At 34.8% G+C, this 24,654-nt stretch overlaps 3 protein-coding genes across 4 annotated transcripts; 2 read left to right on the plus strand and 1 right to left on the minus strand.

Annotated features, from left to right (window-relative positions):
- The first annotated feature begins 329 nt into the window (after nucleotides 1–329).
- LOC110877079 (60S ribosomal protein L31) lies at nucleotides 330–17,557 on the plus strand. Of its 2 annotated transcripts, none has more exons than XM_035977251.1 (3): nucleotides 330–483; nucleotides 14,751–14,864; nucleotides 17,185–17,557. In XM_035977251.1, the coding sequence occupies exons 2-3, from the start codon at nucleotides 14,782–14,784 to the stop codon at nucleotides 17,462–17,464; spliced, it is 363 nt and encodes a 120-aa protein (XP_035833144.1). In that variant the 5' UTR covers nucleotides 330–483; nucleotides 14,751–14,781; the 3' UTR covers nucleotides 17,465–17,557. The 2 variants fall into 2 exon arrangements, with proteins under 2 accessions (XP_035833144.1, XP_021980929.1); XM_022125237.2 differs by lacking the exon at nucleotides 330–483 and adding an exon at nucleotides 14,529–14,617 and having other exon boundaries at nucleotides 14,754–14,864.
- LOC110875182 lies at nucleotides 10,447–14,757 on the plus strand. The gene is made up of 3 exons (XM_022123381.1): nucleotides 10,447–11,152; nucleotides 12,504–12,642; nucleotides 14,754–14,757. The coding sequence occupies exons 1-3, from the start codon at nucleotides 10,447–10,449 to the stop codon at nucleotides 14,755–14,757; spliced, it is 849 nt and encodes a 282-aa protein (XP_021979073.1).
- Nucleotides 17,558–18,171: 614 nt separating the features above from the next.
- Nucleotides 18,172–23,875, minus strand: LOC110877078. The gene is made up of 7 exons (XM_022125236.2): nucleotides 23,714–23,875; nucleotides 23,531–23,592; nucleotides 22,532–22,615; nucleotides 22,322–22,376; nucleotides 20,374–20,509; nucleotides 19,555–19,605; nucleotides 18,172–18,497 (listed from the first exon to the last, which is right to left on the minus strand). The coding sequence occupies exons 1-7, from the start codon at nucleotides 23,811–23,813 to the stop codon at nucleotides 18,398–18,400; spliced, it is 588 nt and encodes a 195-aa protein (XP_021980928.1). The 5' UTR covers nucleotides 23,814–23,875; the 3' UTR covers nucleotides 18,172–18,397.
- Nucleotides 23,876–24,654: the final 779 nt, after the last annotated feature.

The following is a 24,654-nucleotide window of genomic DNA, read 5'->3' on the forward strand; positions in this document are numbered from 1 at the left end:
TGGCTGGAGGTGGCAGTGGTGGTTGTGGTGGTGGCTGGAGGTGGCAGAGGTGGCAGTCGTTGGAGAAGATGACCGGAGTTGCAGGTTTCCGGTGACGGAAGTAGTGGTGGTGTTATATATGAAAGGGATATTAAGTTGTGGTGGTGACTGGAGGTGGCAGTGGTGGTTGTGGTGGTGAATGGCGGTGACAGTGGTGGCAGGGGGTAATATCACAGAGTGCACAAACACACAGGGTCTCATAATTTTTAGACAAAATAAAATTAATCAAATCCAAAAATGTCCCAACATTCTTGCGCGCACAATATGGTCAGAAAAGAAACCCTTGTGGTTTGGTATTTCTAGAGTCGCGTTGCAGGGTTTGGGAGAATTGCAAATTTAGGGTTTTCAATCAACGGGTTCAGGGTGTCTCAATCAAACCACATTATACATCGTCGGTTTCAGATCAACTAGATGTAGCCGATAATCACACTATATTTGAATCAACACTTCAACAAGTACGCACACAACCATTCTTTTGTAAAACAAGAATTGCGTTGCACGCTTTTGGCATAATTGCGAGTTTAAGGTTTTTCAATCAACGCTCATCTGACGTGTTCTTGCAACTAATTAATTGGCAAGTTTTTGAAATTCTTATTTTTTCTGGGTTGATTAGCGATTAAATATACAGACAGATATAAACAAATTTAGACACAATCAAGACCTGTTTCATTTATTTTTTTAATCTTTTTTCGTTGTTTATAATTTAGACTTCTGAACTTATTTGATTTTGTAGTGTTGTACTTTTCTTGTTTTGTATGGTGTTTTACATGACTGAGCTTACATTCGAGAAATAGGAATGCCGTTACCAGAGCACCTACAAGCTCATTTTAACTTGTCTTTGTACTTTGAGGCTTGTACATTGCGGTTTATTGGGCAACGAAGGGTGCTATTTAGGGCTGTAAACGAGCCGAGCCGAGCTCGACCCGGCTCGAGCTCGGCTCGAACTCAGTTCGAGCTGGTTAAGCTCGAGCTCGAATTTCAAATCGAGCTGAGATTTGAGGCTCGAGCTCGACTCGATTAAAATTCGAGCTAGCTCGGCTCGGCTCGATCTAGCTCGAACTAACAAAGAACCGCAAAATTTACGACTTAAAAAGCCCTAAAAATGAATTTGTTCATAGAATAAGGGGTATAATTGCAATTATATTTAACCAATTGGCTAAATTGTAAGTATATATAGTTAACTCACTTAGTACATTTTCTTTACCTTCTTTTATAGGGGAGATACTCCCTTAGTTTTTTGTTTTCTGAGCGATGTGGAACAAAAAATGAAGGATGTAAACCTTATCGAGCTGGCTCACGAGCTCGCGAGCCGAGCCAGGCCAAGCTCGAGCTCGGCTCGTTTACAAACCGAGCCGAGCCGAGCTGGCTCGTTTAAAACCAAGCCAATTTCGAGCCGAGCTCTTTTCGAACTTTTTTCGAGCGAGTTTCGAGCGAGCTGCGAGCCACGAGTTTTTTAAACAACCCTAGTGCTATTGTAGCGTGAATTGCTTTCTTGATGAAGTTTATTCTGTTAATATTGTATTTTTTGATGATTTTATCTATGTGATTTTCATACTTTTATTTCTTTGTAAAAAGATTATTTTTATTGCTATTTTTTATGATATTTTACATGACTGAACTTGCATTCGAGAACGAGGAGTTCTGTTACTAGAGCACCTAAAAACCCATTTCAACTTGTCTCTGTACTTTGAGGCTTGTACTTTGCGGTTAATTGGGCGATGAAGGTTGCTATTGTAGCGTGAATTCCTTTCTTGATATAGTTCTTTCTGTTAATAATCTTTTTTCAATAATTTTATCTATGTGATTTTCATATTTTATATTTCTTTGTAATGAGTTTTTTTACTATAGTTTAATAGCTTTGTCACATTCGAGAGATAGGAATGTCGTTACCAGAGCACCTAAAAACTCATTTCAACTTGTCTTTGTACTTGGCGGTTGATTGGGTAATGAAGGTTGTCCCTGTATTGCTTTCCGAATAATTTTTTTTCGTTTCTAATGATTTTGACTACTTTATTTTAATAATTTTTATTTCTCGGTAATGATATTTTTATATAGTTTAATAGCTTTGTGGTTTGACACTTTTATATGGTATTTTACAAGACCAAACTTGCATCTGAGAACTAGGAATGCTATTACTAGAGCACCTAAAAATCCATTTAACTCTTCTTTGTACTTTGCGGTTGATTGGGTGTCGAAGGTTGCTAGTGTAGCGTGACTTGCTTTTTTGATGATTTTATACATGTGTTTTTCATGTTTTTTTTTATTTCTTTGTAATCAGATTTTTTATATATTGTTTAATAGCTTTGCAGTTGGACAATTTTTGTTTTTATTTATGATATTTTACATGACTGAACTTTCGAGAGCGAGTAGTTCTGTTACTAGAGCACCTAAAAACTCATTTCAACTTGTCTTTGTACTTTGAGGCTTGTGCTTTGCGGTTGATTGGGTGACAAAGGTTGCTATTGTAGCATGAATTGTGATGAAGTTTATTCTATTATATAATATTCTATTTTTGATGATTTTATCTATTTGATTTTTCAATTTTTATTTCTTTGTTAAGAGTTTATTTTTATATAGTTTAATAGCTTTGTGCTTTGACGGTTTTTATGGTATTTTACGTGTCTCAACTTACATTCAAGAAATAAGAATGCCGTTACTAGAGCACCTAAAAGCCGATTACAACTTGCCTTTGTACTTTGAGGCTTGTACATTGTGATTGATTGGGCGATGGAGGTTGCTACTATAGCGTGAATTCATTTCTTGATAAAGGTCTTTATGTTAATATTGGTGTTTTTGATAATTTTTATCTATGTGATTTTCATATTTTATATTTCTTTGTAATGGGATTTTATTATATAGTTTAATAGCTTTGTCACATTCGTGAAATAGGAATGTCGTTACCAGAGCACCTAAAAACTCATTTCAACTTGTCTTTGTACTTTGTGGCTTGTACTTAGCGGTTGATTGGGTGATGAAGGCTGTTGCGGTAGTGTGGATTGCTTTCTGAAGGAAGTTTCTTTTCGTTGATACTCCGTTTATAATGATTTTGACTACTTTATTTTCAAATATTTTATTTCTTGGTAATGCTATTTTTTATATAGTTTAGTAGCTTTGTGGTTTGACAGTTTTGTACTTTATATGGTATTTTACAAGGCTGAGCTTACATTTGAGAAATAGGAGCACCTACAAGTTCATTTTAACTTGTCTTTGTACTTTGAGGCTTGTACATTGCGGTTGATTAGGCGACGAAGGGTGCTATTGTAGCGTGAATTGCTTTCTTGATGAAGTTTATTTTGTTAATATTCTATTTTTCATGATTTTATCTATGTGATTTTCTTATAGTTTAATGTCTTGGTTATTATTTTTTTATATAGTTTAATAGCTTTGTGACGTGACAATTTTTTTATGGTATTTTACATTACTGAACTTGCATTCGAGAACCAGGAAGGAATTATGTTACTAGAGCGCCTAAAAACCCATTTCAACTTGTCTTTGTACTTTGAGACTTGTACTTTACGGTTGATTTGGCGCCGAAGGTTGCTATTGTAGCATGAATTGCTTTCTTGACGAAGTTTATTCTGTTAATATTGTATTTTTTGATGATTTTTTCTATGTGATTTTCATACTTTTATTTCTTTGTAAATAGATTATTTTTATTTCTATTGTAATTTTATATGATATTTTACATGACTGAACTTGCATTCGAGAACTAGGAATTATGTTACTAGAGCATCTAAAAACCCATTTCAACTTGTCTCTGTACTTTGAGGTTTGTATTTGCGGTTGATTGGGCGATGAAGGTTGCTATTGTAGCGTGAATTCCTTTCTTGATATAGTTCTTTCTGTTAATAATCTTTTTTCAATGATTTTATCTACGTGATTTTCATATTTTTTACTATAGTTTAATAGCGTTGTCACATTCGAGAGATAGGAATGGCGTTGGCTAAGATTGGTGTGACGGTTGATTTGTTAAGGGGAACTTAGCTTGCATTTTTTTCTTATATCGACATTACATGGATTATCTATTTTTGGCTACTAACATGGTCAGTTGCATTTTTTGTTTTGAGGTGTTGCTTGTATGATGATAAGGTCAGTTGCATTTGTAACAATAGTTTTTGTTGTTTGTATACGGTAAACATGTTTTTTCTTCAAGCCATAAAACCTTTATAGATTCTTCTAAAGCTAGTTTTGGATATCATACACTGTAATTACTGGTTGTTTTATTTCAAAGAAATATCTTTTCATACCTTTTGGATAGAGATGGCCAAATGGATTGGTCGTGTGGGTTGAGAAATTGGTTGAAGAAGTCAAATTTTTAATTCGGGTCACAACGGATTGGGCTAGAATACAATCACTCATTTTATTCATTTCTTCGAATTTTAAAATGATTATTTTGCAAATATTACAAAAATAATCTTGATCTTTTCTTAATAAATACATTTAAGAGGTTTTTATGAATTTGAGTACCCTGCGTATGGCTTCCAGCTTGTCTGACCCATTTGGAGGAGATGGTTCAGTCGTTGAAACTGATAAAGATGTAAAGGATTTTCTCTTTGGATCACTAGACTTGATTTTCTCCGGTGGAAAAATAGGTCAAATGAAAAGTGTAAAATGGGATGAACGGGTTGAAAAATGCCCAATGTGTGTTATAATGTAACTAACTATAAACCCTCCTAAGTCTTTCTATTCAAGTAAGTAATTTCTTTTTGAAAGAATGCAATATTAAGCATATTTAGATAATAATTATATATACAAAAAGGTGTTTCAGGCCAACCCAATCCGACCTGTTTTGGCTCGATATCCGGGCAGCCCATTTTGCCAATTATACGTGTTTTTCATCCATCATGGCTTTTTTCATGTTCTTGTATGTTGCTTCAAACCCAGTGGCGGATCTTGCCCGTTGAATGTGCCAGGGCCGAAAGACACAGGCACTAAAAAAAGCCCGTGCAAGCCCGGGCCAAACATAGTATATATAAAAAGTTTCGATCGAAATGTGGAAAATTAGCACAACGGCCGAAAAACTTGCCCGGGCCATGGCCCTGCCAGAGCTCTACTAAGAACCGCCCCTGCTTCAAACTGAAGCTGAAACAGAATATGCGCTAAATGCTATATGAAGCACATCTTTGATAAGCATTTTGTAAAATACAATACTGAATATGTAAATTTCACATTGAAATTAATTAAAAAGTCTCTCACCGTAATCATGGATGCCTGTTTAGGTTATTGTTGTTGTAGATGCTTCTGTAGTGGAAGAATTTGCTGAGGTGGCAACTAGGGGTGCAAACGAGTCGAGCTGAGCCCGAGCTTGACCAGGCTCGAGCTCGAGCTCGATTAACTTATGTGAGCTCGGGCTCGAGCTCGGCTCGATTCGAGCTTTGTTTTCAAGGTTCGAGCTCGGCTCGTTTGTATTTTCTCAAGCTCGAGCTCGGCTCGGGCTCGGCTCGTTTATTATCTATTAATTAAAATATTAAATAAAAATAATATAAATAATAGACTTCTTAGGCTCACGAGCTCGATAAGTGAAGCTCGGGCTCGGGCTCGTTTACTAAATAAACTTATTTTTAGATCGAGATCGGCTTGTAAACACGTTTGAATAAGCTCGGCTCGACTCGGCTCGTTTACACTAAGGCTCGACGAGCCTAACGAGCTTCACATGCGAGGCTCGAGCTCGGGCTCGATAAGCAAACGAGCTTTATTTTAGGCTCAAGCTCGGCTCGGGCTCGATAAGGCTCGACTCGTTTGCACCCCTAGTGGCAACCAAGCCATTGAAAGCCTTATCATAGGTTACACGTGGTCAAACGTTTATGGCATCAGAGAAACCAGAAGGGAAGGGGTCCCAATTCAGGTGTTGGCAAATTTTTTAACATGTTGGTTTATTTTACGTGAAAGAGGTAATAACTAATAACTTCTCATCTCATATTTTTTTTTACAAGTATAGTTTGACCCATTTACTTTTGGATCCATCGGTTCTGGTTACATTTTTCAAACAGGTCCAAAGGGTATTTTTATTAGTATGTGAATTATGGTTATCGTTTCTACAGAGGTTAGGGTATTATTGAGAAAATATATGTGTTTTAATCATACCGACTCTTATTATATAACAATGAGTAAATTACTTTTTGAGTCCCTGTGTTTTAGTGGTTTTAACCAGTTGAGTCCAAAATCAAAAAGTTTAACGCCTTGAGTCCCTAGTCATTTATTTTATAACGTTTTGAGTCCAATTTTGTTTATTTTATAACGATTGGAGTCCAAAAAAATTGGACTCAAAAGGTTAAAATTTGGACTTAAATGGTTAATGAAAATGCTTATAAGGACTCAAGTCGTTAAACTTTTTGCTTTTGGACTCAACTAGTTAAAACCACTAAAACACAGGGACTCAAAAAGTAATTTACCCTATAACAATAGAGATCCTGGACAAAGTATTTCGTGTCAACTCATCCTGAACTGTAATGGGTCAAAATGGGCCAAAAAGGGTTGGATCAACCTACACTCTTTTTAATTAATTTCTTCGTTTATAAAGTTATAAATATGCAAAGTATGACTTAACTAAAATCTTATTACTGTAAAAGTAGTCTAGATCTTCTTTACTTTGTGGTTGATTGGGTGCCGAAGGTTGCTATTGTAGGGTGAATTGCTTTCTTGATGATTGTTAATATTCTATTTTTGATGATTGTTTTCTCTATGTGATTTTCTTATAGTTTAATGTCTTTGTTGTGATTTTTTTTTCATTTAGTTTACTAGCTTTGTGGCTTGACAATTTTTTTATGGTATTTTACATTACTAAACTTAAATTCAAGAAATTGGAATGCCGTCACCAGAGCACCTAAAAACCCGTTACAACTTGTCTTTATACTTTGAGGCTTGTACTTTGCGGTTGATTGGGCAATGGAGGTTGCCATTGTGGCGTGAATTCCTTTCTTGATATAGTTCTTTCCGTTAATAATCTATTTTCAATGATTTTATCTATGTGATTTTCATGTTTCTTTGTAATGAGTTTTTTTACTATAGTTTAATAGCTTTGTCACATTCGAGAAACAGGAAGCCGTTACTAGAGCACCTAAAAACTCATTTCAACTTGTCTTTGTACTTAGCGGTTGATTGGGTAATGAAGGTTGTTCCTGTAGCATGGATTGCTTTCTGAACGAAGTTGTTTTTTTCGTTTCTAATGATTTTGACTACTTTTTTTTAATAATTTTTTTTCTTGGTAATGATATTTTTTTATAGTTTAATAGCTTTGTCGCATTTGAGAAACAGGAAGCCGTTACTAGAGCACCTAAAAACTCATTTCAACTTGTCTTTTTTACTTTGAGTCTTGTACTTTGCGGTTAATTGGGTGACGAAGGTTGCTATTGTAGCATTGCTTTCTTGATGAAGTTTATTCTATTAATTAATATTCTATTTTTGATGGTTTTATCTATGTGATTTTCATATTTTTATTTCTTTGTAAAGAGATTATTTTTATACAGTTTACTAGCTTTGTGGTTTGACGGTTTTTTATGGTAACGTGACTGAACTTACATTCAAGAAATAAGAATGTCGTTACTAGAGCACCTAAAAACCCATTACAACTTGCCTTTGTGCTTTGAGGCTCATTGCGGTTGATTGGGTGACGAAGGTTGCTAGCGTAGCGTGAATTCCTTTCTTGATAAGGTTCTTTCTGTTAATATTCTATTTTTTGATGATTTTTTCTATGTGATTTTCATGTTTTTTTTTTAATTTCTTTGTAATCAGATTTTTTATGTATAGTTTAATAGCTTGGCAGTTTCACAGTTTTTTATGATATTTTTACATGACTGAACTTACATTTGAGAACTAGCTAGCAATGCTATTACTATAGCACCTAAAAACTCATTTCAACTTGTATTTGTACTTTGGGGCTTGTAATTTGCGTTTGATTGGGTAACGGAGGTTGCTATTGTAGCATGAATTCCTTTCTTGATGAAGTTTATTCTATTAATATTCTATTTTTGATGACTTTATCTATGTGATTTTCATATTTTATTTCTTTGTAAAGAGATTATTTTTATATAGTTTAATAGCTTTGTGGTTTGATGGTTTTTTTATGGTATTTTACATGACTGAACATACATTCGAGAAATAGAATGCCGTTACCAAAGCACCTAAAAACCCATTACAACTTGTCTTTGTACTTTGAGGCTTGTACTTTGCGGTTGATTGAGTGACAAAGGTTGCTATTGTAGCGTGAATTCCTTTCTTGATATAGTTCTTTCTGTTAATAATCTATTTTTAATGATTTTATCTATGTGATTTTCATATTTTATATTTCTTTGTAAAGAAATTTTATTATATAGTTTAATAACCTTTTCTGCTGTTTTTCTTGTTTTTGAACTTGAATTCTAACCTTATTTGATCTTGTGGTTTGTGGAGGTACAAACTGTTGTACTCTTTGTCGTTTCAACTTGATTTTTCTCTTCTATGGAATATGAATAGCAAACTGATGGAACACTTCTTACTCAAATTGAGAGGTAAAATGTTCATAAGTTATGATCAGATTTTACATTTTCTTGGTAGAATCGCAATATTTTGCTATAGTACTAAATGTCATTAAACTTATGATTGTATTCTACATTTTCTTGGTGTGGAGGGACCAAAGACCTTGGTCCTAGAAAATACATAATCATGACGTCCTTCAAAATGTTGCGGTTCGGGCCAGTGTCGTAAACACATTGGTTAAGTTTGGTGTAATGGTTGATTTGTTATGGGGAACAGCTTGCAATTTTTTGTTCTTATATCAACATTAATTATATATAATATTACTAGAAGCCTTTGGGTCTATTGGAGCCTGGCCCGCAGGGTGATCTAACGGAGGAGAGCTTGCCACGTCGTCTGGAGGAGAAAAAGGAAGGGCTGAGATTGTGCCACATGTTTTTCACTGTTATGATAAGCCTTATCGTAACAGGGTTTAGATTTACACTTTTAGTCCTTATGGTTTGAAAAGTGACAATGTTAGTCTAATTAACGGAACAGTACTAACAGATCTGTTAGTACTGCAGCACTTTTTCAGGGGTATTTTGGTTTGTTCACACGTGACACGTCAGCTATTTTGTCGTTTAGCAAATATATACCTATATCTCTAAATGCATCTATATATTATAATATTACTAGATGCATTCAGCCCCTCTAGGTGCTGGAGAATGGGATGACGACATGTGGAGGAGAGAGAAAATTTGATTGATGGAGGCGCAGCCAGGTGACAGTCTACAGTTTTGTGTCCGGACAATTGGAAGTAATTACAATTTTGCCACTCCCAACGTTTCGTGTAACAGTGTAAGCCTTATCGTAATAGTGAATACTGTACCAGTAAAGCTTATCGTAACTATGGATACTGTTCTTATAAGGCTTATCGTAACAATATAAGCCTTATGTATTGTAAGGCTCAGTAAAATGAATGTAGGAGATGCTACCACGTGTCCTTTCAGTGTTCCCTTAAGGCTTATCTTTTTTTAATTATTGAATTAGTTATTTGTTGAACGTGCTCAGCACGCTGAAGTACTGTTACGATAAGGCCTATGTAATTTTAATTTTATTTTGATTTATTTAATTAGTTATTTATTAGGCGTGTGTTCAGTACGTTGGAGTACTGTTGCTATAAGCCTTATATTGTTCCAATAAGGCTTATCTATTTTTAATTTTATTTTTGATTTATTAATTTACTGTTTTATATTGGCGTGTTCAGTACGATGGAGTACTGTTGAAAAATATATATATTGAAAAATATTAATAATAATATCAAAATTTATAGTAATATCACATTATCATGCAAAATATTAGTAGTAATATCAAAATCCAAAACAATAACTGGGGAAGTCTAGCAATTTAGAGATTTATGTTTAATTTTGTTGAATGATGAACTGATGAAGAACCAACGAGTGAAGACTTTTGGTCTCGATTTAGGTTTAATTTTGGGTGTGGACCTTTACTTTTGGGTTTATTTATAAACAAAAGTTAATTAATGTGGGCTTTACATTACTTTTGGGCTGAAATAAGAAAAACCGCTAAAAGCAGTGCTACGACCGCTATATGGGTTTCAAATTAGCGGGATTTAGCACCGCTAATAGCGGGACCACTATTTGGACCGCTATGGGTTCGTATGTCCGCTAAGCGCTATAGCACGCTATTGACTGCATAGTATTTATTATAAGTAGGCTATAATTACGGTGGTGAATTAGTACTGACAATACTACTTGTTTTTATTTGTCGATCTGGTTCTTGGTTCAGATTCGTTAATTATAACGAAGTTAGAATTAGAGTTGGTAGTTGTTAATCAAATGAATGAGTGTTTTATAGTACTTGTTATTTTTTATAAAATTTTGTATAATTTATTTTATTTTTTTTTTTTTTTTTGATGGGCCATGGATGATAAGAAATGTTCCGATTATCTTGAAGATGTGGTCGGCCTCTATCAGACTAGAAAAAGAGGATATTAAAGCTATTCCGGTGTGGGTAAAGATGCACGATGTGCCGTTAACGGCATACACTGAGGATGGTCTTAGTTTGATTGCATCAAAGATAGGGGTGCCTAAGATGTTGGATACGTATACTGCTACGATGTGTGCTGAATCTTGGGGAAGAAGTAGTTACGCTAGAGCTCTTATTGAAGTGCAGGCAGGGGCTGACTTAAAAAGAAGTGTCACTGTTGCAATTCCATCTTTAGATGGTAATGGTTATTCTAAGGTGGAAGTAAAGATTGAATATGATTGGGAGCCTTTACAGTGTTCTTCTTGCTGTGTTTTTGGTCATGATGATAGTTCGTGCCCAAAGAACCCTCAGGTTGTTCCAAACGGGGATTCTGGAAAGAATGTGGATGATTTCCAGGATGTGGGTGCTAAAAAGAAGAAAACTAACAACCAAGGTCTACACATGAAAAATCAGAAACCTAAGTTTGTTTATAGACCAGTTACCAATCCTAAACCAAAACCGCCTCTGAGGAGTTCGAACCGGGTTTCAACATCAAACCCGTTTGATGCCCTTAAGGACGATGATGGTAATCAGGAAGGTAAAACTGTGGGGCGAATAGAGAAAAAAGATAAACAGGTGACTGATAGGCAGGATTCGGATGAAGAGGAGGTAGTTGAAGTCTACAATGAAACGAGTAAATTTATGACATCGGGTATCCATCCTTTTTCTTCGAAAGCAGGGGCAAGCACCTCTTCCACAAAATTCTCAAATGGATAGGCTGTTATTGGTTCGTTTGAAGGGGTTGCCGGTTTGTGGCAGCTTTATTTTTGATGATGGCGGTTGAGGATTTTGTTTTTGTTTTTGCATTGTCTTGTCTACTAGATCTCTTTCTTGATGTATAGTAGGCTAGGTTATGGGGTGTCATAGTTTTTGTTTGCTTTGTTTTACATATATGGGGCATGTCCTATATATGAACTAGTGTGGAACTCATCCTCACTACTTGTACTTATTTGCGGTTGAATTTAATAGAATCACCGGGGTAACCCTTTACCCAAAAAAATTATATATTTTTAGTACCTAGGTTGATGTTTATGTTGTTCTTGATGATAGTGGTGTATGTTCATCGTGTTCTTGATATTCTGTTTTAATATAAAGTTCTGATCTGCTGTTTTTTTTAAATGATAGTGTTTGGTTGTTCGTCAGACTAAAGGTACATGTTTTGATCTCGTAGGTTTATGAAAAGTTAAAAGTTTCTGTTAGTGGGAACAACTGTTACCACATATTTGAATTTGAATTCTTTGATGACTGTAGAGCGGGATATCGCTAATGATGTTTGCAAAGTGGTTAGGGTTAAGTCTGGTGTTTATTTGATACTAAATGTACTCATTTATACTAAGTTAGGGTTATAATGAAGGTTTAACTGGGTTTAAATCCTATTTAGTTAGTTATATATATATAGTCTTTAGGGTTAACGTGTGTAGGTTGAGTGTATTTAGGGTTAATTTGATAAGTTAAACTAGGTTTAACTCTGGTGTTAGGGTTAATGTATTTAGGATGAATCGTGTTAGGTGTTTAAAAATGGCCCCGTTAGGGGATATGTCTTAAAGAGATGTTAATTTGTTGTTGTCTATGTCAATAGATGTGTAAAAGGGATTAGATGTGTTTGTAACCAAGTAGCTTAAGTCTGGTGTTAATTGTAGCTAAGTATGTTGTTTTTGATCATCGAAGTTGTTAACGTGTTAAGTGTTGTTGTAATTACGTCTAGTAATTGTTAATTAATAAGAGAGGATTATAAATAATGTTTTAAATTTATAATTATTTATTTTAGTGTTAATTAGTGGTTAGTTAATTTATAATTAATTATATGATGTTTAGTAATGATTAATATTGTTTTTTTAATTTTCTGTAATTTTATTAATTTTTTTAAATAAAAAATAATTTTGAATTTCTGGGTTTGATCTTCATCGAGTTCGTCATGTTCTTGAGTTTCCCAGTGTAACCGTACAGATTTTGATCTGTGTTATGAATATTTCTGTTATTCGTAGGGCGGAGTAGAGAGAGAATTCTAGAGAGAGAAAGTAGTGAGAGAAAGTCTCTAGAGAGAATCCGTGTTATGAGAGTTGACTGGTCAATAAGGAGCCATTTGGGGTCTCGCAGTTTATCGTATATGTTTGAGGAATATGGGTACCTATATATACCTATAATGCATCTATATAGTATAATATTACTAGATGCATTCAGCTTCATGTTTTTATAAGATGTTATCTTTTTATATACCATGTTTGTGAATTGTTGGTCGAAAGCGGTCCGTATTCACCTTCATGTTTGACCACCCATATCTTTGCTAAAATAAAGAAAACTTATCCCCAAGGTGTCAAGTGAATTTTTTTTGAACGGCCAACGAATACTTCAAATGGGCTACTGACGAAATTTACCACATCGGTATACACTCGCCTCCGAACCGGGGAAAACCCTCACCTAGGGCCGAAGCCCGTGAACACTCGCCCGAAGGCACAACAATGTGGTGAGGTAAAACCCGCTCAGTTCAAGGATCGAACTAGCGATCTCCACCTATACCTTCGGATAGGTATTCCAGAGCCAAATAATCCGAAATACTTAAAAGCTTAACTTTGTTTTTTCAATGAGAGTCCTAACGCAGATCTACGACTAACCCCTTCCCCCAAAACTTTGTCCACCAAAACACACACCTTCCTTCCCAAATCACATGACACGAGCCCGAAAGGTATTTTTATTTATATAATAATAATAATAATAATAATAATAATAATAATAATAATAATAATAATAATAATAATAATAATAATAATAATAATAAGTGTAAATTGCCAAAATTGTCTTTGAGGTTTGGGCATGTTTGTCTTAGAGAGAATCCGTGTTATGAGAGTTGACTGCTCAATAATAAGTTGTTTTGGATGAAAATGACAAACATACCCAAACCTCAGGAACAATTTTGGCAATTTACTCTAATAATAATAATAAAAATTTATACTAGTGATATTAAGTAGTGGTGCACAAATCGGGTTTTTTTAAAAACCGGGTTTCGGGTAGGATCGGGTTCGGGTAGGATCGGGTTTTACAAAATCGGGTTTTTTTTAAAACCGGGTCGGGTCCGGGTTCTCTACCAAAAATGTATACTCTATATACCCGGGTTCGGGTAGGGTTCGGGTCGGGTTTTATAAAACCCGGGTATTTTAATACCCTATTTCCGGTTTCGGGTATTCATCGGGTAGGGTTCGGGTATGCATCGGGTTGGGAAAAAACCTGCACTGGGTATTAAAAAAACCCGACCGGAACTATGCTTATAAAATGTATCAAACATAACTCTCACACATAGACATCAAATCTATTGATAAACAGAGGCACAATTTATAGTTCTTCATGTGGTTATTCTTGAACTTTATAAACAGAGGCACAATTTATTAAATACAAAAACTAATAATGATATTAAACAAACAAAGAAAATAGAAGGGCCAACATATATTGGCATATTTGTTTCCACTTGTAATGAAATATACTAAATAATTAAGTAGCGGTGGCAAATATCATTAGAAACCTAATAATTAAACAAGATTACATCAAAGTGCATACATAATTTTGTTAAATCATAAGAACTAGAAGTCTTAATGCATACATAATTAAACAAGATTACATCAAAATCGGGTTTTTTTTTTTTAAAAAACCGGTTCCGGGTATTTATAAAACCCGGTTCCGGGTTCGGGTATTTATAAAACCGGGTTTCGGGTATAAACCGGGTATAAAAAACCCGGTTCCGGGTTCGGGTTTTAGATCAAATATGCATACCCGGTCCCTACCCTACGAGTAGGGTCGGGTTCGGGTTCGGGTTCGGGTTCGGGTTCGGGTATGAAAAACCCGGGTTTTATAATACCCGGTTCCGGGTTTTTTTTTCGGGTCCGGGTCCGGGTTCGAGTTTTTTGTGCACCACTAATATTAAGTACCTTTTTAGTGAATCCATTAGCCTTTGAATGTTGGGTTGGATCCTTTCGGGTTAAGGCCCACAAATATTAAAAAAACGGTAACCCGAATAGTACCCTTTGAATGTTGGGTTGGACCCTTTCGGGTTAGGGTTTTTATATCCTCCCTCCGTCTTCCTCCTGCGCAACAGTTTTCAAAACCCTAGGTTTCTCTCTCTAACTCTCTCTCACTATTACTTCAATTAATCAATGTGTATTTATTTGTATTGATCTTGACTGTCTCGTATGAAATCGATTGAAAATTTCTTAACATTTTATTAATTTTGATAATATTTTTTGCAGGTGAGGTGCGATTTGCAGAGGCAAAAGAATGATAGAGAAGACGAAAATAAGGAAGGAAGAGTTGGTGACGAGAGAGTACACCATTAATCTTCACAAGCGTACACATGGATGGTCAGTACACCATTAATTTTTATAATATTTTTTCTCTTTTTTTTATTCCTTGATTTAATTTCTTCTTTTTTTTTGTTTGATTGTGTTTCTTGCTATGCAGTTAATATGGTGATATATCGGTCCTCTAGTATAAAAGCGGTGTCGAATATCGGTACCGATATTAGCGGCGATATTGACCGATATATCACCAATATTTTACCAATATATCACTGAATTTTTAGTGTTAAATTGCTATATATATATATATGAGTTAAATGTCATTTTAGTCCAGTGGTTTGGGCCATTTTGGCAGTTTAGTCCAAAGGTTTCATTTTTCTCCTGTGGGTCCAAAAAGGTTTTACCGTTGCCATTTTAGTCCACTGGGTTAACTTCATCCAATTTTTCTGTTAACAAGAAGGGCAATTCGGTCATTTTATATGTATTCCTGTTAACTAGAAAGACAATTCGGCCATACAAAATGACCGAATCGCCCTTCTCGTTAACAGAAATGATGGATGAAGTTAACCTAGTGGACTAAAATGGCAACACTGAAACCTTTTTGGACCCATAGGTGAAAAATGAGAACTTTTGCCAAAATGGCCAAAACCACATGGACTAAAATGGCATTTAACTCTATATAAATTTTGCATTATATTAAAATTACCGAGATAACATATATCTCAAATATCGGTCGTTGACCGATATCCGATATTTTACCGCATTAACTGCATAGGTTTCTGGTTAATGTTTTGATAATTTGAACCCTATGCGTGTTTATATGTTATCCATGATGTTAATGGCTTTATAAAATGAACTCTAGGCATCTTTATGTGCTTTGTATCGTTGTTATTGCTATTGCACTGACAAGTTCGTTACCATTCGGTCTCTTCTCGTGAAGAGATATCGACATTTTACCATTCCGACTTGTTGATTATTGCACATTTGTGGTATATTAATAATTCGTTTTTTTCATATCATGTTATACATCCATCCGGTAAGGACTGGCGTTATGATTTTGATGATACCATACATATTCTTTAGTCTTCTCTCTAAAGTCCAAAGACTCGCGTATTTTGCGAAATGAGTGTTCCGGGTTGTGTTTGTCGGGAAATATGTTTAAACGGGTTTGGTTGTTATAGACATGGTTGTTAATGGCGAATAGCGACAAATAGTGATAAGGTACCTGTATGCTACATAGCGAATAGCGATAAATAGCAGGCGGCGATACACTAGAAATGTTTTTTTTTTTAAATTATATGTATATTATATCAAAATACCCCAGTATATATGCTAATTTACATGTATATTTAATAAAAACCTAAAATCGAGCTATTTTATAGCTATATTTAATTGCTATTTATATTAAGAAACAAAAAATAAAATAAATTGTCGCTATCTATCGCTACAACCCTAATAGCGAGCCTAGACCTATACGCTACGTAGCGCGCTATAGCGATTGCTACGCTCGCTATTGACAACTATGATTATAGACTTGTAGTTGGGAAATAGATTGAAACTGGTTGGGTTTGGTTGTTCAAATAGGCTGGGTTGACTTGCCAAAGTTTTTATTTTCACTATTCTTCAACTTGATTATAAATCTTTGTAATATTTTTTTAATTATTGCAAATCAAATATTTTTTGTAATATTTCTTTGTAATATTTTTTAAATATTTTTTAATGTAGCCAGTACACAAAATGTATAATGTTGTCAATTCTGCCTCATTTGATCTGCATTATTGTTTTTTTTTTACTCGTTATGAATGATATATGGTTTTTTTTCGGAGAGTTGCACGCTTGTTTTTCTGTTATCAAATATATGTTGATGGAAATGCCACACTTTTGTTAACTTCTATTTTCTATAAAAAGTAAAAAAAAAACATTATTATACAAGTAAAGTACACGGATGGTCCCTGTGGTATACCATAATTTTGGATTTGGTCCCTAGCTTTCCAAAAGTACACGGATGGTCCCTGTGGTAGTGTGGTTTGCACTTTGTAACGCATTTAGTCGCCAACCAACAAATCTAAAGGTATTAGCAAGTCTAAGTTAGGGACTAAATACGTTACGAAGTGCAAACCACAGGGACCATCCATGTACTTTTGGAAAAAAGTTGGGGACTAAATGCGTTATAACGTGCAAACTATATGGACCATCTGTGTACTTTTGGAAAGCTAGGGACTAAATCCAAAATTTTGATAAACCACGGGGACCATCCGTGTACTTTACTCTTATTATACGCTGTATTTATCATATAGCGCCTTTGTGGCATCGACATTAGTCAAAATAATTCTATGGGACGTGTATGATTGTAAATATTGATTCACATGTTCTTTTTTTACAGCACATTTAAGAAGAAAGCGCCAAAAGCTATCAAGGAAATCAAGAAGTTTGCACAAAAAGCCATGGGAACAACAGACGTACGCGTTGATGTTAAACTAAACAAATACGTTTGGAGCCGTGGAATCAGAAGTATCCCAAGACGAATTAGGGTTCGAATCGCGCGCAAGAGAAATGATGATGAAGATGCAAAGGAAGAACTTTACTCACTTGTTACTGTAGCTGAAATTCCTGCAGAAGGATTGAAGGGTCTTGGGACCAAAATCATTGATGATGAAGATTGATTTACATAATTGTAATTTTCTTATTAATTTTTGGTACGTTTTATTTACATTTCTTTTAAGTTTATCTTTTGTGGTGGGAGATTTACACTCGTCTGCCATAGTTTTGAAAAATCGTCTGCCATAGTTTTGAAAAATCGTCTGCCATAGATTTAGACGTTTGGATGAAAATGACAAAAGAATCTCAAAAGTGAAGGACAATATGATACAAAAAAATTGTTTTTGATGAAACTGGCACAGATCGCCGAACACCAGGGACGATTTTGGCAATTTACTTACTTTTTGAAAAACCACATAGTATAAACAAATTAGAAAAACCAGATAATGTATTTAGAAAAATTAGAAAATGACTTTTTTTCATACCATTATACCTGCAAAATAAGTCAAGATATGCATTTAATTGTATTATTTAAGCGTAAATAGGGCTGTTCATGAGCCGAGCCGAGCTAGTAATGTATCAGGTTGAACTTATTTTGAATATGTTCTTTTGAAGTATTAAATAATATTTTAGAATACTGAATTTTGAAAGCTATGTATTAATTTTTATTTTTAAAATCGAGCCAAGCCGAGACGAGCCAACTCGGTTTAAAACCAAGCCGAGCCCGAGCTTAGATTTTCAGCTCGGTTTCAAATCCAAGCCGAGCCAACTCGGTTTATAATCAAGCCGAGCCCGAGCTTGTTCATATTTCACACATGTTGACTACTAGATATAAGGAACAAAAACAAGTCCACTATTTATTAATGCAACCTTCATGAAACAAAATCTCATTCCTCTCCATCTCCACCTAATGTACAAAATTTTCTATGGTCTTTAAAACTTGATGCAAAATTCTTTACGCCTCATGGAATCATGCTTATAATCTAACAAATTCGACACATCTCGTGGCTACCTCCTTGCCATAGAAGGAAACAGAAATCCGTCACTTGTAATCCGAGTCAACGGGACTTGTAGGCATACATGTAGCCTCTGAGTTTTTTAACTTCCTCAGATGACTCGTTCAGAAGCGTATCCACATAGAGACAAAACCCGGCTCCACTGCAACACAAATGCAAATTTGTTGGTTTGAAAAAAGATTGTTTGTAACATGGTTATTATTTAGGGTTTAGATTGAATAAAACACCGGAAAATGACGGGGTTATTACACTAAAATGTAACCTGCTTCCACCTTTTAAAAGAAAATTGTAAAAAACTGAAACTATGTTACATATAACATAGAAGAAAATCTTACATTAAATGACAAAGGTGAAAGTAAACATTTTGGCTATGCAGTTAATGCAGTAAAAAATCGGATATTGGTCGAGAACCGATATTTGAGATATAGGTTATCGCGGTGAGATATCGGTAATTTTAATATCATGCAGAATTTATATATATTGCAATTTAACACTAGCAATTCAGTATATACTTTACTCTCCTACCATAAACAAATTAACCTTTTGCAACTTGCAAACAGTGCCAATTGTAGCAAGTAGGAACTGAATAAGACTTAAAACACTTAGGGGCTGTTTGCTTACCTCTTAATGAGCCTCTTAATGGTCCATATCTCTTACTGGTTCAGCACTTAATGGTTCAAACTGTTTGTTTCACGAGCAGATGTCTGAATGGTTTAGACATTTGCCTCTGAATGGTTAAGCATTATACAGAGTCTGAATGGTTAAGACCTATAATCTGAATTGGTCAGATATTTGCCTCTAAACAGTTAAGCTTTATACAGACTCTTAATGGTTCAGACCTCTTACTGGTTCAGCACTTAATGGTTCAGACCTCTTACTGGTTTAGCACTTAATGGTTCAGACCTCCTCTTACTGGTCCAGCGCTTAACCATTCAGATGTTGCCAAACAGCCCCTAACATTAAACACTAACTATTAATAATTAAGACTTAAACACTAATAGCAGCAATGAGAAGAAAGACGAACGGTATAAGTACAACTAAGGAGGTATTGATATCGGGAAAATCGGCGACATATCAGTCAATATCACCGATAATATCAATACCGATATTTTACATGGGGATAACCGATATATCACCATAATTAAATGCTTAGCATTTTGGTGTAATTAAAGGGAAAGAGAATAAGTAATAAGTAGTACCTCAAGGGACCAAGAGGAAGCCAAATAACATCCCATCTGAATTTATCCAGCCTACAAAAAAAGAACAGCAATTTGTAAGAGTCAAACTCAAACGTAGTAAAAACATTGAGGGTACATCGTAAAGGTGACAAATTTAACCTATTCATAGGTAAATGGCCCGTTTGGGTTATACTCTACATCAACCGAGTCAAACGGGTCAAACAGATCAGAAGCACCCGAAAGCATATTAGAAAACATAAAACCTCCTAATATCAATTTATTTATAAAAAATAGTCTGTGATGGTAAAAATATGTTTTCCAATCATTATGTTGTCTTCTCAATCAGATAAAACTTTACCATTATGGAAAAAATTTGACAAAATTACAATAACCCGTAGTTGTTATTAGCGAATAGCGACAAATAGCGACAAGGGACCTATATGCTACATAGCGAATAGCGACAAATAGCGACCGCTATTTTATATATAGCGATACACTAGAAAAATAATTTTGAAAAATTTTATATGTATATTATATCAAAATACCTTGGTATATATGCTATTTTACATGTATATTTAACAAAAACCTATAAAACCAGCTATTTTATAGCTATATCTAATTGCTATTTACATCAATAAAAAAAAAACCCTAACTGTCGCTATTCACGCTATTGGGTCGCTATGACCCAAATAGCGACACACGGTCGCTTCGCTACATAGCGGTCGCTATAGCCGCTATTGACAACTATGCAATAACCCACTCGTTTCATTTCGGTAATATGAAAAGCGTAAATCCGATGTGCAAGTAAAAAAATAAAAAAAAGTGTTACGAATTTAATACTTTAGCATATTATATAACCAGAAAACTGCTAACAAAACGCCAGCACAGCAAGAGAACCAAAGAAACCGTCTACGAGATCGTGAATTATTCAACAAGCCAGCAATTGCCAATGAACACACCAATACTGCTGCCCAATCTGTCAAAGAGTGATGCAAATTTAAGAAAACTGCTGTATTGTGTGTTAAATGTCTAAAATACCCTCAAAAAGAAAACACAGGTATCGTGCAGACCCATCTATTATTAATTGGAAAAATTACAAGTTTTGTCCTTTATCTTTATACCACTTTTCAGGTGATGTCCTTTTTAACGAATGTTGACAGTCGGTGTCCTTTACTAGGTATTTTGTTGCAAGTTTAGTCCTTTACACCAACCCAGTTAAAAAACCCTGTTAATTGTTGGGTCTAAAGGACTAAACTTGCAACAAAATACCTAGGTAAAGGACTAAACTTGCAACAAAATACCTAGGTAAAGGACTAAACTTGCAACAAAATACCTAGTAAAGGACATCGCCTGTCAACAATTAATAGGGTTTTTTAACTGGGTTGGGTGTAAAGGATTAAACTTGCAACAAAATACCTAGTAAAGGACACCGCCTGTCAACATTCGTTAAAAAGGACACCATCTGAAAAGTAGTATAAAGATAAAGGACAAAATTTGTAATTTTTCCTTATTAATTTGTTTGTACTTCGTAATGGTAATAATGAGCAAATTAGGTAATTTTAAGTTGGACGCTTTTGTGAAAATGAATTATTGACTATTGTAGAGTAAAATGTCATTTTCGTCCCTGAGGTTTGGCCAGTTTTGCGACTTTCGTCCGAAGGTTTATTTTTCCGCATCTGGGTCCAAAAGGTTTGAAATCTTGCCATTTTCATCTGCGGAGTTAACCCCATCCATTTTCTCCGTTAAGTCAAGGGTATTTTCTTCTTTTTTGTTAACTTAAAGGACAATTTGGTCTAACGGATTCAGTCAGGGGTATTTTAAATGCTTGTACATAAAGTGAAAAAGACCGAATTGCCCTTAAAGTTAAAAAATAGACGAAAATACCTATGACTTAACGGAGAAAAATGGATGACGAGCCGGATGAAAATGGCAAAATCTCAAACCTTTTGGATCCAGACGTGAAAAAACAAACCTTTGGACGAAAGTCGCCAAACTAGTCAAACCTTAGGGACGAAAATGGCATTTTACTCTTTATTGTAATTTAAGGAATAGTTTTACATTAGTTGAGGATACAAAATATGACATAAGCAGTTACATAATGACATCAAAGCTGTGGAACCAAGGGTCAAGTTATTCTACAAAGGCTTCTAATTGTAATAAGTGTAAAAAGGATTTATAGAGTGACAAGTGTCCAATAACCTAAAATTAAACCCACTACATCACCACCCGAAACCTAAACACCCACCCCCACCCCACCCCACCTCAACCCAAAAACCTAAACCCCCCAACCCCCCCCCCCCCCCACGCGGCAAAGAAGAACAAAAAAAAACTATACCTCACCAAAAAAAACTCCAAAAACCTAAACCCCCCCCCCCCCAAAAAAAAAAAAAAAACCTAAAAAAAATCTAAAAAAAAAACTAAACACCCACCCCCTCGGCAAAAAAAAAAAAAAAATTTGGGGGTGGGTGATTGGGGAGGAGGGGTGGGGGTTTAGGTTTTTGGTGGTGGTGGATGTTGAAGGGTTTTTTTTTTTTTTTTTTTTTGTGTAGTGGGTTTTTTTAGGTTATTGGACACTTGTCACTTTATAAATCTTTCTTACACTTCTTACAATTAGGATCCTTTGTATTTGATCCTAATCCGTGGAGCCAAAATATGGAATAGGAGAAGACATTACCATATGATCCTATATATGTATTTTAGTTCTAGTAAGATGGTCTAGATATAGAATATTGTCTATGTAGATCAAATAAAAAATAAATGTATATAAACTTAAATAAAAAAATCAAACCTGCAGCAATCACAAGCCATGATTCAATCTCACCCATGAAGTACGCATGGTAACGCTGTTACAAGAAAACATAATTATTGCACAATCTTCATATAAAGAAAAACATATTGATCATAAAAAAAAAAAAAAAAAAAAAAAAAAAAAAACTCATTATCTCCCAAAATAGGCAGACATTGTTGTTTGTCATTCTACAGACATCATATAACATACCAATTCCCAGGGCATTGTAGTTTGTCCATGAATGGAGAAAATGAGAAACGCCACAAAGCAACAAAGCAGGCCCGCAAACACGCTCTACACAAAGATCACCTTGTTAAGCACTTGATATAATAATCACAAACATAATTATCCCACAACAAATACACAAGTTAAGACATAATAAGCATGAACATGATTATCCCAAAATAATGTTTCAAAGATCTAAGTTACTACCAATGTTTTAAATACCAGTATGAACCGGCTGGTTATACCGGTTAAACCGGATATCTGACACGAGTCCGGTACGATAAAGGCCGGTAAAACCCGAATACGGTATGTCTTATGTACCAGCGGAAAATCCGGTTCTACCTGTTCAAACCGTTGAACAGGTTTGCATTATCTTAAGATATGATTTCTTAATTTTAATAAAATACGATATTAAGGTAATATTGATATTCCATATTTCCGGTAATTAACCTCGTGTCTTCTATTCCAATATTTCATCGTTGTTGAAACTGTTACTCACCTCGTACAATGCAATACTGTTTATAACTAATAAAAATATTCTTAAAATGCTTAATAGTTTACAATAAAAATAGTTGTTTTTAGATAAAACTATGATCAGTTACATAAACCCAAGTTGAGATTTGACTGTTTTTTTAGATGAATTTGTATTTTATGGAATTTATAGGGTCTAGTAACCAGGTAAAACCATTTTAGAGCCCAACCCAGTATGACTTAAAAACCGATTTTTAAAACCTTGGTTACCACTCACTAATAACTGAACACAAGCTAAACAAAACAAACGACCATGAACGGACGTAAACAAGCATAAGCGAACATATTACCGAACGTTCACAAACACAATTGAACATTTATTAAACGAACTTCCAGTCAAACAATTAGCGTTCGGTTCGTTTACAGCCCTAGATACGATTACCAATATTATTCAAAGTTTCTGATCCAAAAACAACACTAGACAATCAAACAATGTGTTTGTGAACAAATTACCCGCCAAAACCGAGATTGTTGAGCTTGAGATCGTTCAAGTGACCTAACAAGTTCCTCCTGCTCTGTCACACGTTCATCAATTAATGAATTTAGTAAATCGAGAACGAAAGTTTAAATTGTTCGTGCAAAATTGTAAACCCTAATTTAGAAAATTGGGGGAATGAAAAGGAAGGAGAAATAGACCTTCGGTATCCATGGGTTGGAAATCGGAGCTGGTCGGAAGAGAGAATTCGTCGTCGGAGTCGGAGTGAATGTTCTTCCATCCCTTCGCTAGCCTCTTCATCCTCCACGATCAAAACCTTCCAAACACCTCAACTAACTTTTAATGTGTCCTTTATGAAGTGAAGGCGTCGTAAAGTTCGCGGTTCGTAACTCGCTTAAAACTTATTCGGATTTAGTTTGAAAAAAGTTTCTTTGATATGGCTCTGTTTAAAACTAAGCCGAGCTGGCTCAGCTTGGTTAGAAAGCGAGCCTAGATCGTCTCGGCTCGTAGCGAGAGTCAGATTGGCTTTATTTGGCTCACTTGGTAGCTTGGTTCGGCTTGGCTCAGATTATTTTACTTATAGTGTATTTTATTTTTATATACATTATAATATTAGAAAAAAGTTATTATTATTTACATGTATTTCGGCTTGTAATTTGATATTTATGGCATATTTGAAGGTTGGTTATCATGCTAATAACTAATATTGTTCTTCGTTGAAATTTAAAACTTATTTTGCGTTATTTAGCTTGATTTTGGCTTGTAATGTATTATCTTAAACTTATTTTGGATATGTTTTTTTGAAGTATTAACTACTGAATTTTGAGAGCTTTGTATTAATTTTTCTTTTTAAAATCGAGCTAAACCAAGCCGAGTCGAGCCTGAGCTTGCCCTAGCTCTGCTCGACTCATGAACGCTACTCTAAACCAATCTAACAAACACGAATGTGGAATTTTTTGTGAGTTCATTTAACTTTAACGGAATGAATGATTGTACACCAACAACTAAACGAAAGAGGTTTTTTAGTTAGTGTTCATTCGTTAATAACGTGTCCATGTTTGTTTTTTGTTCGTTCGTTAATTATATAAACGAACACAAATGAATATAAATGAACGAACATAACTAAATATATATGAACGGA

Source organism: Helianthus annuus, chromosome 9 (genome assembly GCF_002127325.2).
Source record: "Helianthus annuus cultivar XRQ/B chromosome 9, HanXRQr2.0-SUNRISE, whole genome shotgun sequence".
NCBI classification, from domain to species: Eukaryota; Viridiplantae; Streptophyta; class Magnoliopsida; order Asterales; family Asteraceae; genus Helianthus; species Helianthus annuus.

Coding starts and splice junctions, on each gene's coding strand:
- LOC110875182 (XM_022123381.1), top strand. CDS start 10,447: ATGTGGTCGGCCTCTATCAGACTAGAAAAAGAGGATATTAAAGCTATT. Junction 11,153..12,503: donor TGAAGTCTACAATGAAACGA/GTAAATTTATGA, acceptor TGTTATTCGTAG/GGCGGAGTAGAGAGAGAATT.
- LOC110877079 (XM_035977251.1), top strand. CDS start 14,782: ATGATAGAGAAGACGAAAATAAGGAAGGAAGAGTTGGTGACGAGAGAG. Junction 14,865..17,184: donor CACAAGCGTACACATGGATG/GTCAGTACACCA, acceptor CTTTTTTTACAG/CACATTTAAGAAGAAAGCGC.
- LOC110877078 (XM_022125236.2), bottom strand. CDS start 23,813: ATGAAGAGGCTAGCGAAGGGATGGAAGAACATTCACTCCGACTCCGAC. Junction 19,606..20,373: donor TGGTTATATAATATGCTAAA/GTATTAAATTCG, acceptor CTTTTTTTGTAG/GCTGGATAAATTCAGATGGG. Junction 18,498..19,554: donor CTTCCTCTTGGTCCCTTGAG/GTACTACTTATT, acceptor TTTGTGTTGCAG/TGGAGCCGGGTTTTGTCTCT.